This window comes from Etheostoma cragini, chromosome 2 (genome assembly GCF_013103735.1).
Source record: "Etheostoma cragini isolate CJK2018 chromosome 2, CSU_Ecrag_1.0, whole genome shotgun sequence".
NCBI classification, from domain to species: domain Eukaryota; kingdom Metazoa; phylum Chordata; class Actinopteri; order Perciformes; family Percidae; genus Etheostoma; species Etheostoma cragini.
The window spans coordinates 761420-773466 of NC_048408.1; the positions used below are offsets into that span (position 1 = coordinate 761420).

Here is a 12047-nt window from a genome sequence, read left to right on the forward strand (position 1 = left end):
CTCTCGCTTTATTTGTATAGCATATTTCAGAAACAGGGCAATTTAAAGTGTTTTCCATAAAACCAATAACAGAAAAACCAGTCATTTGTGATTATTAAATTACTGTTTATGTACAACATGGAGTCCGGTCAGTTTTGAGAACGCAATTTTGTATCATCATACATCATCATCAGGATCATACTCTTTAATAGAAATCCTTTTTCTTACTTTTGTGGAGGTAAATACAAGCTGCAAAATTGTCCTATTAACTGACATGTTAGCTTGTTTCTCTGCTAATGACTGCAGAGATCTCTCCTAATACTGGACCAATGTAAGAGACTGATGTTCCCATCAGTCACTTAGACACATAGGAACATATGGTCCAGGTTGATAACTCATTACATAATAGGAACTTAATGGATCATCTGATCTGAAGAGGTTTCTGGATGTTTTCTGTTAGGAGGTTGTTTGGTTGTGTATTGAAGACACTTTGAGTTTGGACATTTTGAAAAGAAAAGGACCTAAACCACATTTTGTTTTTTCCTACTTTCTTTATGTGTTTATCTATACAGACACACACACACACGTATATAATTAGTGTCTTGTATTTTAAGTTTGTTATATAAGATTTATTTTTCTTGTATGTTTTTAAAAATAAAAGCATTCATCTGCGCATTCATTCATTCATTCACCTCAATGATAGGCTTACCTGAACAGGTGAGATTAAGGAAGACGGAGGAAGATAAGATTGATCCTGCACACTCCCTCAGCGCAGATCCAGACTCAACACAGTCAGACCCAATCAACCACACAGGTCTGTTTAATGACTCTTTTCTCTTAACTACAGAAACAGCAGAGCCACCGTCCAATGCTCTACAGGCAGCAGCTGCTGCCTTCAGGGTCCAGGTAGAGTTCATATTATAGCCTATCACTGATCTCCATTCTCCGTCATGTTTCACATCCAGTGTTCCTGCACAGCGACTGGCTCCCCCAACCAACCTGACAGGCTCTAAACAGAAACCACAGAGTCTTCCACAAAAGAACAAAGTGGGTATTATCAGAACACAAATGAACCAAATCAGAGCTGCAGCTCCTCTTCTACCTGAGCAGGTGAGTCCAACAGCTTTTCCAGGTGAGCAGATGTTTCTATCTGAGCCTGAGCTTCTACAGTCCAAGAGAGCAGACTCATGGCCTCCACACTGGAACTCTTTGGTCCTCATTGGAGGCTCCACTTCTCCATAGAGTGCCCCCTGGAGGACTGAAGGAGCCCCACAGTCAAGCTCCCTGCAGGCCACCTCTGCATCCTGTTGGTCAAAGTCATGTTCACACACTGAGGACCAGCGCTGGTTAGACTGGTTAGTCTTCACCTCCAGTCTGCCTGAGCACAGACTGGTCCCATTCACCAGCCTGACAGAGTCTGGAGAAATGACAGAAGATAAATTAGAGAGAGAAAAGACACCAGACACAGAACAACAAGATGACATCAAACAACAAGGCACTGATTCAAACTGGACTCAGCACCGCTCTAACAGAAGATGATCACTAACAACAGAACTCATCTTTATACCGCGTTCACACCGCCAAAGGAAAGTGAATTTGGTGACGCAATAACATTCGAAGTCAATAGAAATATGCAAATAGACCCAACATTTGTGTCAGTCTAGCAGGCGCTGTGTATTTGTCTGAAATCAAATATTTGAACTGGAGAAAGAAATGTGTAAGACGCTATGTCTCGAAAGTGTTTAGATCCTCCTGATGTCCTCACGTTGTTGAAGAAGAACTAGAGGAACAGATGATTAACGCTGTCTGTAGCTCATAGTTATTCACAGAGAATAGATGCAAAAGGAGCTTTCTTTGGAAATTAGAATCAGTTTATTTGCCAGGTATGAGAATATTGATTTGGATCGTATTGCTCACAATGTGCTTATTCATACAAAGAAACAATATATATATTGTTATAGTGTGTGTGTATATATACACACACACAAACACACTAATATATAGATGTACACTCTGATATATACAAAATAATGTACACTGATATATACACATACACACTAATGTATAGACGCTAGTATATACAAAGTAATATACACATTCACACTAATATATGCACACTATACACACACACACACACACACACACACACTAATACATACTCCCTTATATATACACACACTAATATCTACGCACTAATATGTACTAACCAAAAACACTAATTTCCAAACTATTTCCATCCATCCATCTTCGTCCAGCAGCCCCAGCAGGGAACCCCAAACTTCCCTTTTCCAAGCCACATTAACCAGCTAAACCCATTTTTGCCGCTTTACTCTGGATCTCGTTGTTTCAGTCGTGACCCAACCTTCATGACCATAGGTGAGGATAGGAACGAACACTGACCGGTAGATCTTTTCGTCACAGCGGTGCACTTGCTGCGCTGATTCTCCGACCAATATCTTGCTCCATAGTCCCCTAACTCGCGAAAAAGACCTCAAGGTACTTAAACTTCTTCACTTAGGGTAAGGACTCATTCACTACCTAAAGAAGGCACTATCGGTTTCCTGCTGAGAACCATGGCCTCAGATTTAGAGGTGTTGATACTCATCCCAGCCGCTTCACACTCGGCTGTGAACCGATTCAGTGAGTGCTGCTGAAGGTCATAGGCCGATGATGCCGTAAGGACCACATCATCCGGAAAAAGCAGTGATTAGATCCCCTGCCCACCGGACTACAACCACTCCCCATCCCGATAATGATTCGATATCCTGTCCATAAATACTACAAACAGGATTGGTGACAAAGCGCAGCCCTGGCGGAGGCCAACCCTCACCCGACTTACTGCCGAGAACCTGAACACAGCTCTCGCTTTGGCCACACAGAGATTGGATGGCCCTATGGGGACCCAGTCACACGCCTTCTCCAGATCCACAAAACACATGTAGACCACTTGGGCGTACTTCCAGGATCCTTCCTGACCCAAATCACCACCAGATGGTGATCAGTTGACAGCTCCACCCCTCTCATCACCCGAGTGTCCAAAACATACGGCCTCAGATCAGATGAAACAGTTATAAAATCGATCATTGACCTTCGGCCTACGGTGCTCTCGTACCACGTACACTTATGAGCATCCCTATGTTTGAACATGATGTTTGTTATGGACAATCCATGACTAGCACAGAAGTCCAACAACAGACAACCACTCTGCTTCAGATCAGGGAGGCCATTCCTTCCAATCACGCCTCTCCATGTATCTCCATCATTGCCCACGTGTGCATTGAGGTCACCCAACAGAACTACAGAGTCCCACACTGAAGACTTATACAAGACTCCATTCAAGGTCTCCAAGAAGGCCGAATACTCTGAGCCTTTGTTTGGTGCATATGCCCCAACAACAGTCAGAGTTTCCCCCCCATCCCCCATAGGCGTAGGGAGCCAACCCTCTCGTCCACCGGGGTAAACTCCAACGCATTAGCGTTCAGCAGAGGGCTTGCAAGTATCCCCACACCTGCCCGGCGTCTCCCACCCTGGGCAACTCCGGAGTAGGATAGAGTCCAACCCCTATCCAGAAGTACGGTTCCAGAACCGAGACTGTGCTTAGAGGTAAGCCCTACCAGATCTACCTGGTAGCGCTCCACCTCCCGCACAAGCTCCAGCTCCTTCCCCCACAGAGAGGGCGACATTCCATGTCGCCAGAGCCAGCCGCTTCCGCCCAGTTCTGGTCCATCGAGGCCCCTGACCTTCACTGTCACCCATGTGGCAGTGCACCCAACCCCAGCGGTTCCTTCCACAGGTGGTGGGCCCATGGGATGGAGAGAACGGTGCACGTAGGTTCTTTGGGCTGTGCCCGGCCGGGCTCCGTGGCAAACCTGGCCACCTGGCGCTCGCTGACAAGCCCTCTGTCTGGGAATGGCTCCAGACGGGGGCCCCGTGCTTCCTCCGTGCAGGGTCCCTCCCGCTCTACCTCGTTCAATCCTACATGGTTTTTGAACCATTCTTTGTCTGGCACCTCACCTGAGACCAGTTTGCCACTGGAGATCCTACCAGGAACACACAGCTCAAGACAACACAGCCGTCAGGTTCAAAGGGACACACAAACCCTGATAAGGTGATGGTTCGGGAGAGGCACACTTTTTTAGTGCAATGAAAAGTGCAACGTATGTGGGAGTAAATTTTAATTATAGTAGTTATTGTTATTTAATTATGGAGCACAATGCAACGGGTGCTGAATAAACAAAGGTATAATTCCTGTTTATTTACATGGAGTTTGGTGGGGGTGGCGAACGCCTTTTCGGGAAGTTTTTATGTTTAAAAAAAATGATCTTACTCTTTAACAAAAATCCTTTCCATAATGTTGTCAGACACTTAGAATATTAATCTGAGTCTGTCAGCAGAAACAACAGAACTTTTGCGAAGGTTTAAACAAGCTGCACAATTGCTGAACTCAGCATTGAGCTGCTTCAAAATAGTCGTGGAACAGAAGACTCAGATTGGAGAGATAGTCTAGCTAGCTGTCTGGATTTACCCTGCAGAGATCCGAGGAGCAGTTAACCATGGTCCTCAGAAATCTACTGTAGTTTAAAATCAAACACAAAGAAAGAAGTGGAACGTCAAGAATATAGACTAGCTAACGTGTAACTTTCACTGCCATGAGGTCAGGGTCTAGGTCTGTTCTGGGTTTTACTGCTTTTTGCAAACTTCATTTAATGTTCAAACAGTACAGCTGTAAGTTATCCAACCACGGGGATGGGCTTACCTAAGCAGGTGAGAACAAGGAAGGAGGAAGAGGAATCGGATTCTGCACACTCCCTAATAGTAGATCCAGACTCAACACAGTCAGACCTGATCCACCACACAGATCTGATTGAGGACTCTTTTCTTTCTAGTACAGAAACAACAGAGCCACAGTCTGACGCTCTGCAGGCAGCAGCGGCTGTCTTCAGGGTGCAGTCAGAGTTAAAAAAGTCATAGTAACCAATCACCGGTCTCCATTCTCCTTTATGTTTCACCTTCAGTGTTCCTTCACAGCGACTGGCTCCTCCCACCAACCTGACAGACTCTGAACAGAAACCAGAGAGTAATCAGCAAAAGAACAAAGTGAGTATTATTAGAACAGAAATGAACCAAATCAGAGCTGCAGCTCCTCTTCTACCTGAGCAGGTGATTCCAACAGCTTTTCCAGGTGAGCAGATGTTTCTATCTGAGCCTGAGCTTCTACAGTCCAAGAGAGCAGACTCATGGCCTCCACACTGGAACTCTTTGGTCCTCATTGGAGGCTCCACTTCTCCATAGAGTGCCCCCTGGAGGACTGAAGGAGCCCCACAGTCAAGCTCCCTACAGACTACCTCTGCATCCTGATGGTCAAAGTCATGTTCACACACTGATGACCAGCGCTGGGTAGTCTGGTTGGTCTTCACCTCCAGTCTGCCTGAGCACAGACTGGTCCCATTCACCAGCCTGACAGAGTCTGGAGAGAGGGTAGAAGATAACATAGAGAGAGCAAGGACACCAGACACAGAACAACAAGATGACATCAAACAACAAGTCACTGATTCAAACTGGACTCAGCACCGCTCTAACAGAAGATGATCATTAACAGAACTCATCTTTATACCGCAGTCACACCACCGCTGGAAAGTGTAAATTTGGCAACACAATAACATTTTAAGTCAATAGAAATATGCAAATAGACCCAACATTTGTATTCACTAAAAGAATAAAATCACCTGAGCTCGTTGTATGCTAGGGGACCCATACGCGATACATGATGGACAAAGGGGATCAATCTTGGATGTATTGGTTTGGATTTAATGCTAATCGACCCCGAAAAAGGCCAGTTCCAGGCTGGATAGAAAATTACCTATAGAGGCTAGAAGGACCCGGAAGAGACCTCCGTAATCGCTAACTCGTCAGCTTTTAGCAAACATTTTTGTTGAGTTTCTAGCTGTTATGGTTATTAAATGATTAAACTATGAATCCGAGGTGCTGTTTAGGCTCGTGGGCGAGTCTCTCGGTCTCAGAGGGTTAAGAGTCCTCTTTAACCGCCTGGGTGAGTTGCTTCCCGGCGGGGATCAACGGTGACAGTCAGACCTCCTGTTATCTCCTAGTGTGGGTGCATTTCCCCATCTGCTCTGCAGGTCTGAGCCACCAAGCGACCGATAAAGACCGAGAAATCGGATCGGCGACCAATAAAGGCTAACGGGCGTCCTTGAGAAAGGGGGGGACCTCCGGTGACCCTGGGAGGAACGGTTCCTGACCGTGAGTTCTAAAGAAAAATCCTTGGTTGTAAAGATCACGTCAGACAAAATTTACAGGGGGGGAAAAAAAGCCTGTCAGTTGGAGACGTCTCGGGTAAAATCAGAAAAGCCTTAAGCCTAGCCTCCGGTTTCCCTGATCCGGGCAGGGGCCCTTTAATGTAGTTAGGGGGTGTGTGTCTAGTAAAAAGAAATAAAACTGTAATTCTAAAATGTTAAATCACCGAATCACTGAGTGTGGATTGAGAATTTTTTTTAATACAATTGGGGAAGTATCAAAAGTAACTCCTTTTAGTACAGACTAAAACATCCACCAAACGAGCGATACAACGCCTCAGTAAGTTTCACACCGTTCAACAATACAAGCTGCACAATACCTAAACTCAGCACAGAGCCACTTCAACATAGTCGTGCGACAGAAAACTCAGATTGGACAGAAAGTCTAGCTAGCTGTCTGGATATACCCTGCAGAGATCTGAGGAGCAGGTAACCATAGTCCTCAGAAATCCACTCTAGTTTCAATTCAAACAGAAAGAAAGAGGAAGGAAATAGAAAATACATGGCTTTGACTGAATTTCCTGCAGCACCGGAGCAATCCGGAAGTGGAACCTGCCATTAGGTCAGGGTCTAGCTCTGCTCTGGGTTTTACTGCTGTTTGCTAACTTTATTGATTGAAAATTACAGCAGTAAGTTATCGCACCACGAGGACGGGCTTACCTGAGCAGGTGAGATCAAGGAAGGAGGAAGAGAAACCTGATTCAGCACACTCTCTCAGAGCAGATCCAGACTCAACACAGTCAGACCAGATCCACCACACAGATTTGTATGAGGACCCTTCTCTCCATACTACAGCAATAGCAGAGCCACAGTCTACCTCTCTGCAGGCAGCAGCTGCTATCTCCAGGGTCCAGTCAGAGTACCTCACTGGTCTCCAGTCTCCATCATGTTTCATCACCTCCAGTGTTCCTGCACAGCGACTAGCTCCCCCAACCAACCTGACAGACTCTGAACAGAAAGCAGAGAATCATCAGCAAGATGAGTTGATTTAATAAAAAAAGCTGAAACTGTAAATGCTGATTCTGTCTGTGTGTACCTGATGAGGTGAGTTCTCCTTCACCCTGGAGTCCTGAGGATAAACCAGAAGGTAAACATCAGCATAAAGAAGCGTGATTGGATCACAGCCGTGGACAGAACAAATTCTCTCAGGTTGTTCTGGGAAGAATCTATGAAGGTAAATATGGTGCAAAAGTGAGAGCGCGTAGATGCGATGTGAGCACTTGCAGAATATGATTTGAGAGCTTGTAAAAAAAAATCTGTGCTCGTATTTTGATCAGATGACGGACAACTCTGTCCGGCTTATTTATGTAGCTTGAAAGCTAGCGTTAGCTAACTAGCAGCCAGCCCGCTTCTACATACCTTTTAATTATCTCAACACTTTAACAGTCCAACTGAAACACTGGTGGTGAGCTCCAGGTCCTGCAGCCGCAGACGGACCGCAGTCAATGGGGCTCGGCCAGTGTGGAAACATCGCTAGAAAGCTACGCTGCCGACCTGATCTTCTCTCCAGTGAGACAGAGAGAGCTCCAGACCCAGTAGCAGCGGCACAACCCCCCTGGAGCCCTAGTTCGCTAATGCTAGCTTGCTATTTCACCAACACTGGCGGTGAGCTCCAGTTTTTTTTTTTTTAAGGTCACTTTTTGGTGTATTTACAACTAAATTTGTTAACTTAGAGATATTTATTTAAATCCCTATATTAAATGTTACACCTACATGTTAAATCTAAATCCTAAATCTAAATCCTAAATCTAAATGCTAAATGTAAATGTTAAATGTAAATATACATGATAAATTTAAATCTAAATATTAATTCTAAATCTAAATGTTCAGTCAATGTGAGCCCCCCCTTGTAGCTGGCTATAGCAGCTACAGGTCAAAAGTCCCTCACCCGTCGTAAAAGTGACACTAAAAACTTAAAGTACTCTTCAAATTCAGTTGAAGAGTACTTGTTTACTGTGTACTGATTTACTGTGTGTAATACATGTTTATTGTTTTAGGTAGTTAGGTAGTTACGATAATCCATCCATAATCCATGCCCAAGAGTCCATCTCCCCGGATGAGATGGTTTGTGTTTGTTATTTGACACTATAAACTCACATTGACCTCCTCCCGCTTTTAATTTGGTACTTTGGCATTTTAAAATTGCATTATAGTTAAATATTTAGTTTCACCCCAAACATTTATACTCAACATTTAGATTCATTTTCAACATTTACATTTTTTATTTAACATTTAGATTTAACAATAAGATTTATATTTAACATTTACATTTAGGATTTAGCTTTAACATTTAGATTTAACTTTAAGATTTATATTTAACATTTACATTTAACTTTTAGATTTTACATTTAGATGGAACATTAAGATTTATATCTAACATTTACATTTACCTTTTACATTTTACATTCAGATTTTCCATTAAGATTTAGATTTAACATTTACATTTAATATTAAGATTTACCATTTAGAGTTATATTTAAATTTAACATTTAGATTAGGCATTTAGATTTACAATTAGGTGTAACATTTACTATTTGCATTTAACTATTTAAAATACTTCTAAATTGACAAATATTGTTGTATTTGTGCAAAAATGCGACCCTCAAAAATTCATACCAGTTTTTAAACATTGTTGAAAGCTAAATGTGACAAAATGTTGCTGTTTTTTTCAGCATGAGCTTCTTTACAAACAGCAACCAAACTAAAACTACTGCAGTCAAATTCACTACTTATAAGCAATAAACTAGGTATTTATTACTGACTCTCTGCAGCCGCCCGCCCCCCCGCTGACCAAACTGAAGATGATGTTTAGACCAGACTGTTTTCTGTGGCTGCTCACAATAAAAGCCTCCTGTGTTTGTCCAGCTGAGGTTGTTTTAATGTGAAGCAGCAGCAGGAAGGGTTTTGTTAGCATTAGCATTCATTTAACAATTAGCAGAGAAACTGCTGCAGGAGAGAGAACAGGAAACACATACAGTATCAACCTGATCAACTCACACGCAGTAGCACTGATCAGATGATGCATGAGGCGGAGTCACCGCAAAACTTTCTGCAGAATGTCCATCTTATGGATTAAAGCCATGCGGATGATTACTGATTTACAACAGGGCGACAGAATGTTACTATGCAGAATTTTCCACAGACTTACACACATTTAAAACAGAAAAGCTAAACTCCATATATTAAATCTCCACTCAAAAAAAAAAAAAAAAACACCTGTCTAAATTCTTCAGTTTTTTCATTCTGGATCAAATCTGATGACTGTTAAACAATCTGGAGATTCTGAATGGTTCTGATGATGAAGTTCTACTTTTTGATTCGTCATCATTAGTTCAGTGGTTGGTTAAAAAATTAGGGTTAAGGTTAGATGTTGCAGAAATAACAACAGACTAAAAATACAATCAGAAACGTGGTTTTATTTGATGAAAATCTGAAGGATTTTAATGATTCGACTAAATCCATTTCCACTTATGGTCTTTTCTTTCTCCGTCTCTGATTTAAAGATTGATACGTGAATATCAAATGTTTGAACACTGCAACTGAAACTTTGGTGTGTTATAAAACCAAGAGATACTTTGTGTGTCTGAGAGGAAATGAAGAGTCAATGAATGATAAAAGAGAAGATGTTTAATGCAGAATGGTACCTGAGCTCCGCAGCAGCAGCAGCAGCAGCAGCAGCAGCAGGTGATCCATGTCCAGGTGGGACAGGTTCAGCCACCTTGGCCAAACATTCCTCCCAGCCAGCACACGGCCTTCTCACGATGAGGTTTGACAGAACTTACGCAGAAAGAGTGCAATTGTGTGTCTCTGTGTCCTTGAAGGCTCCATCAAAGACAATGTGTCCTCTCTGTGGACTGACGGGAACGTCGCTGAACTGAATGTCTCTGACAAAGATAATCTGATAAGAAGCTACATACACATGACAGATTGTAGGACGGTGGTTTCTGACATGTTCCACCAGATAAACATTAGCACAGTCTCGTTGCCGTGGGAACATCAGCAGACCGTCTTTCACAAGCAACTCATCTACGGCTCAACTTAACATTATATTGATTAGTAATCAAACTATTGATTCACATACACCCACACAAACATACACACAGACAGACACCCACACACACAAACACACACATGCATAAACACCCACACAAAAATACACACAGAAACAGACAGACATACACACAGAAACAGACAGACACCCACACACACAAACACACAGGTTAGCAATATGAAATCGAAATTGCGACACACAGATCTCCGTGTTGTGGAGTGAGAAGGCAGAATCGCGACACCCCCCTTCCAACTCCCAGTTTTTGTAAGCTGCCGTTCCCGTCCTTAGCACCGGAGTTCAGTCCTGATCGGGTTGAGATTGCTATAATGATGAAGTGGCTGGCTGCTGACTGTGGATGTGTCCCCGTGGATAAATAGATTTTCAGTCAGTGCTTGTCTCAATATTTCAGTTTTAGTCTACTTATTCTCTACAATGAATGCTCCGGTCATTTCTTTGCATTAATACTGCCTCTTAACATCTCATTGAACAACCAAGCTCTTCATTCACAGACCAGAGGATGGTTGAACATGGATAAAACCTAAATTAACACGTGCCAATCAAGCTGAGCCTGTAAAGGCCACACAGTCGGATGTTAAGTAAAAACACCTGTGGGAGTGGAACATAGAGGTGTCGAGATGGGCTTTCAAACAATGCACCTTTTTAACATTTTGAGCAACGGGCACGACCAAAGCACAGGACTAAGACAGGCTGGAGCTATTTTACACCTAAACCACAAGCAGGATCAATGTCGGGATATATTTTAGAAAGCCTGAGTTTTGTCCAATAAATGCAGTGCATTAATTTAAACTGGATCAGACCATGTTTGGCACACAGGGAGGAAGAGTGTACTCTGAGAAGAATATGCTCCCAGAGGTGCTGATTAAGTTCTTCACCTATGTCCTCTTACCATTGTGCTTTGATAGGTGAAAGTTAGCCATTTCTAAGAGAGAGGATTTTGTCATATCGATGTCATTGACTGTTGTTCGCCGACACAAAGTGAAGTTTCCTGGTAACGTTAGCTAACATTTGCATGTGTTAGGGGCCCCCGTCACTATTTAGAATACGCTATATAAAGTATATGAACTTTAGCAACCGAGATTACACACCAAAATATGTATTCAGTGTAACTGACGTCCGACCGGTGAGATCTCTGGTTGTGACCTGCAGGGCTTCGTATAATCTTTATGAGAGTCATGGAGAGACTTATGACAACGACTGGAATGCATCTGGGACGGCAGAGTCAGGGGGGGGGGCACCGTCACAGGGTGCAGAGGAAGAAGACCGGGATGTACGGGAGGGTTTGGTGCCCTACTTGAATAGCTAAATAAAAACTTTTCTTTGCTATGTTGTCTTGTTTTTTTAAAGTGACAGTGTGCAATATTGGAAACGACATAAAGCCCATAAAACCCCTAATATTGAACAGTTGATAAGGGAGAATAGTGCAGAGAGTTGATACCATATAGTTAGCTGATTTCTGGATTTTGTTGTCTCTAATGTTTTTGATGAAACCTGCATCAGCAATTAATTCCAAAAGATTTCCCAAGATGCCTTGCCAGAAAATATATCAGGATGAGAATGTGTGGCCAAATGCAGAAGGCCGTGCATATTGGTAGAAGAATATTATTACATGTGTTAGTGTCTGTAGGATGTTGTTCTATGGCTGACTAAATGTTCCTGTTGGGAGAGAACGTGTGTTAGTGTCTGTA

At 43.0% G+C, this 12047-nt stretch overlaps 1 protein-coding gene across 1 annotated transcript; it reads right to left on the reverse strand.

Annotated features, from left to right (window-relative positions):
* Positions 1-658: 658 nt before the first annotated feature.
* On the reverse strand, positions 659-11279 carry LOC117937152 (scavenger receptor cysteine-rich type 1 protein M130-like). The gene is made up of 8 exons (XM_034860884.1): positions 11249-11279; positions 9935-10042; positions 7327-7359; positions 6951-7238; positions 5132-5446; positions 4736-5038; positions 1082-1396; positions 659-988 (listed from the first exon to the last, which is right to left on the reverse strand). Exons 1-8 carry the CDS (start codon positions 11277-11279, stop codon positions 660-662), a joined length of 1722 nt encoding a protein of 573 aa, XP_034716775.1. The 3' UTR covers position 659.
* Between the last annotated feature and the right edge of the window lie 768 nt (positions 11280-12047).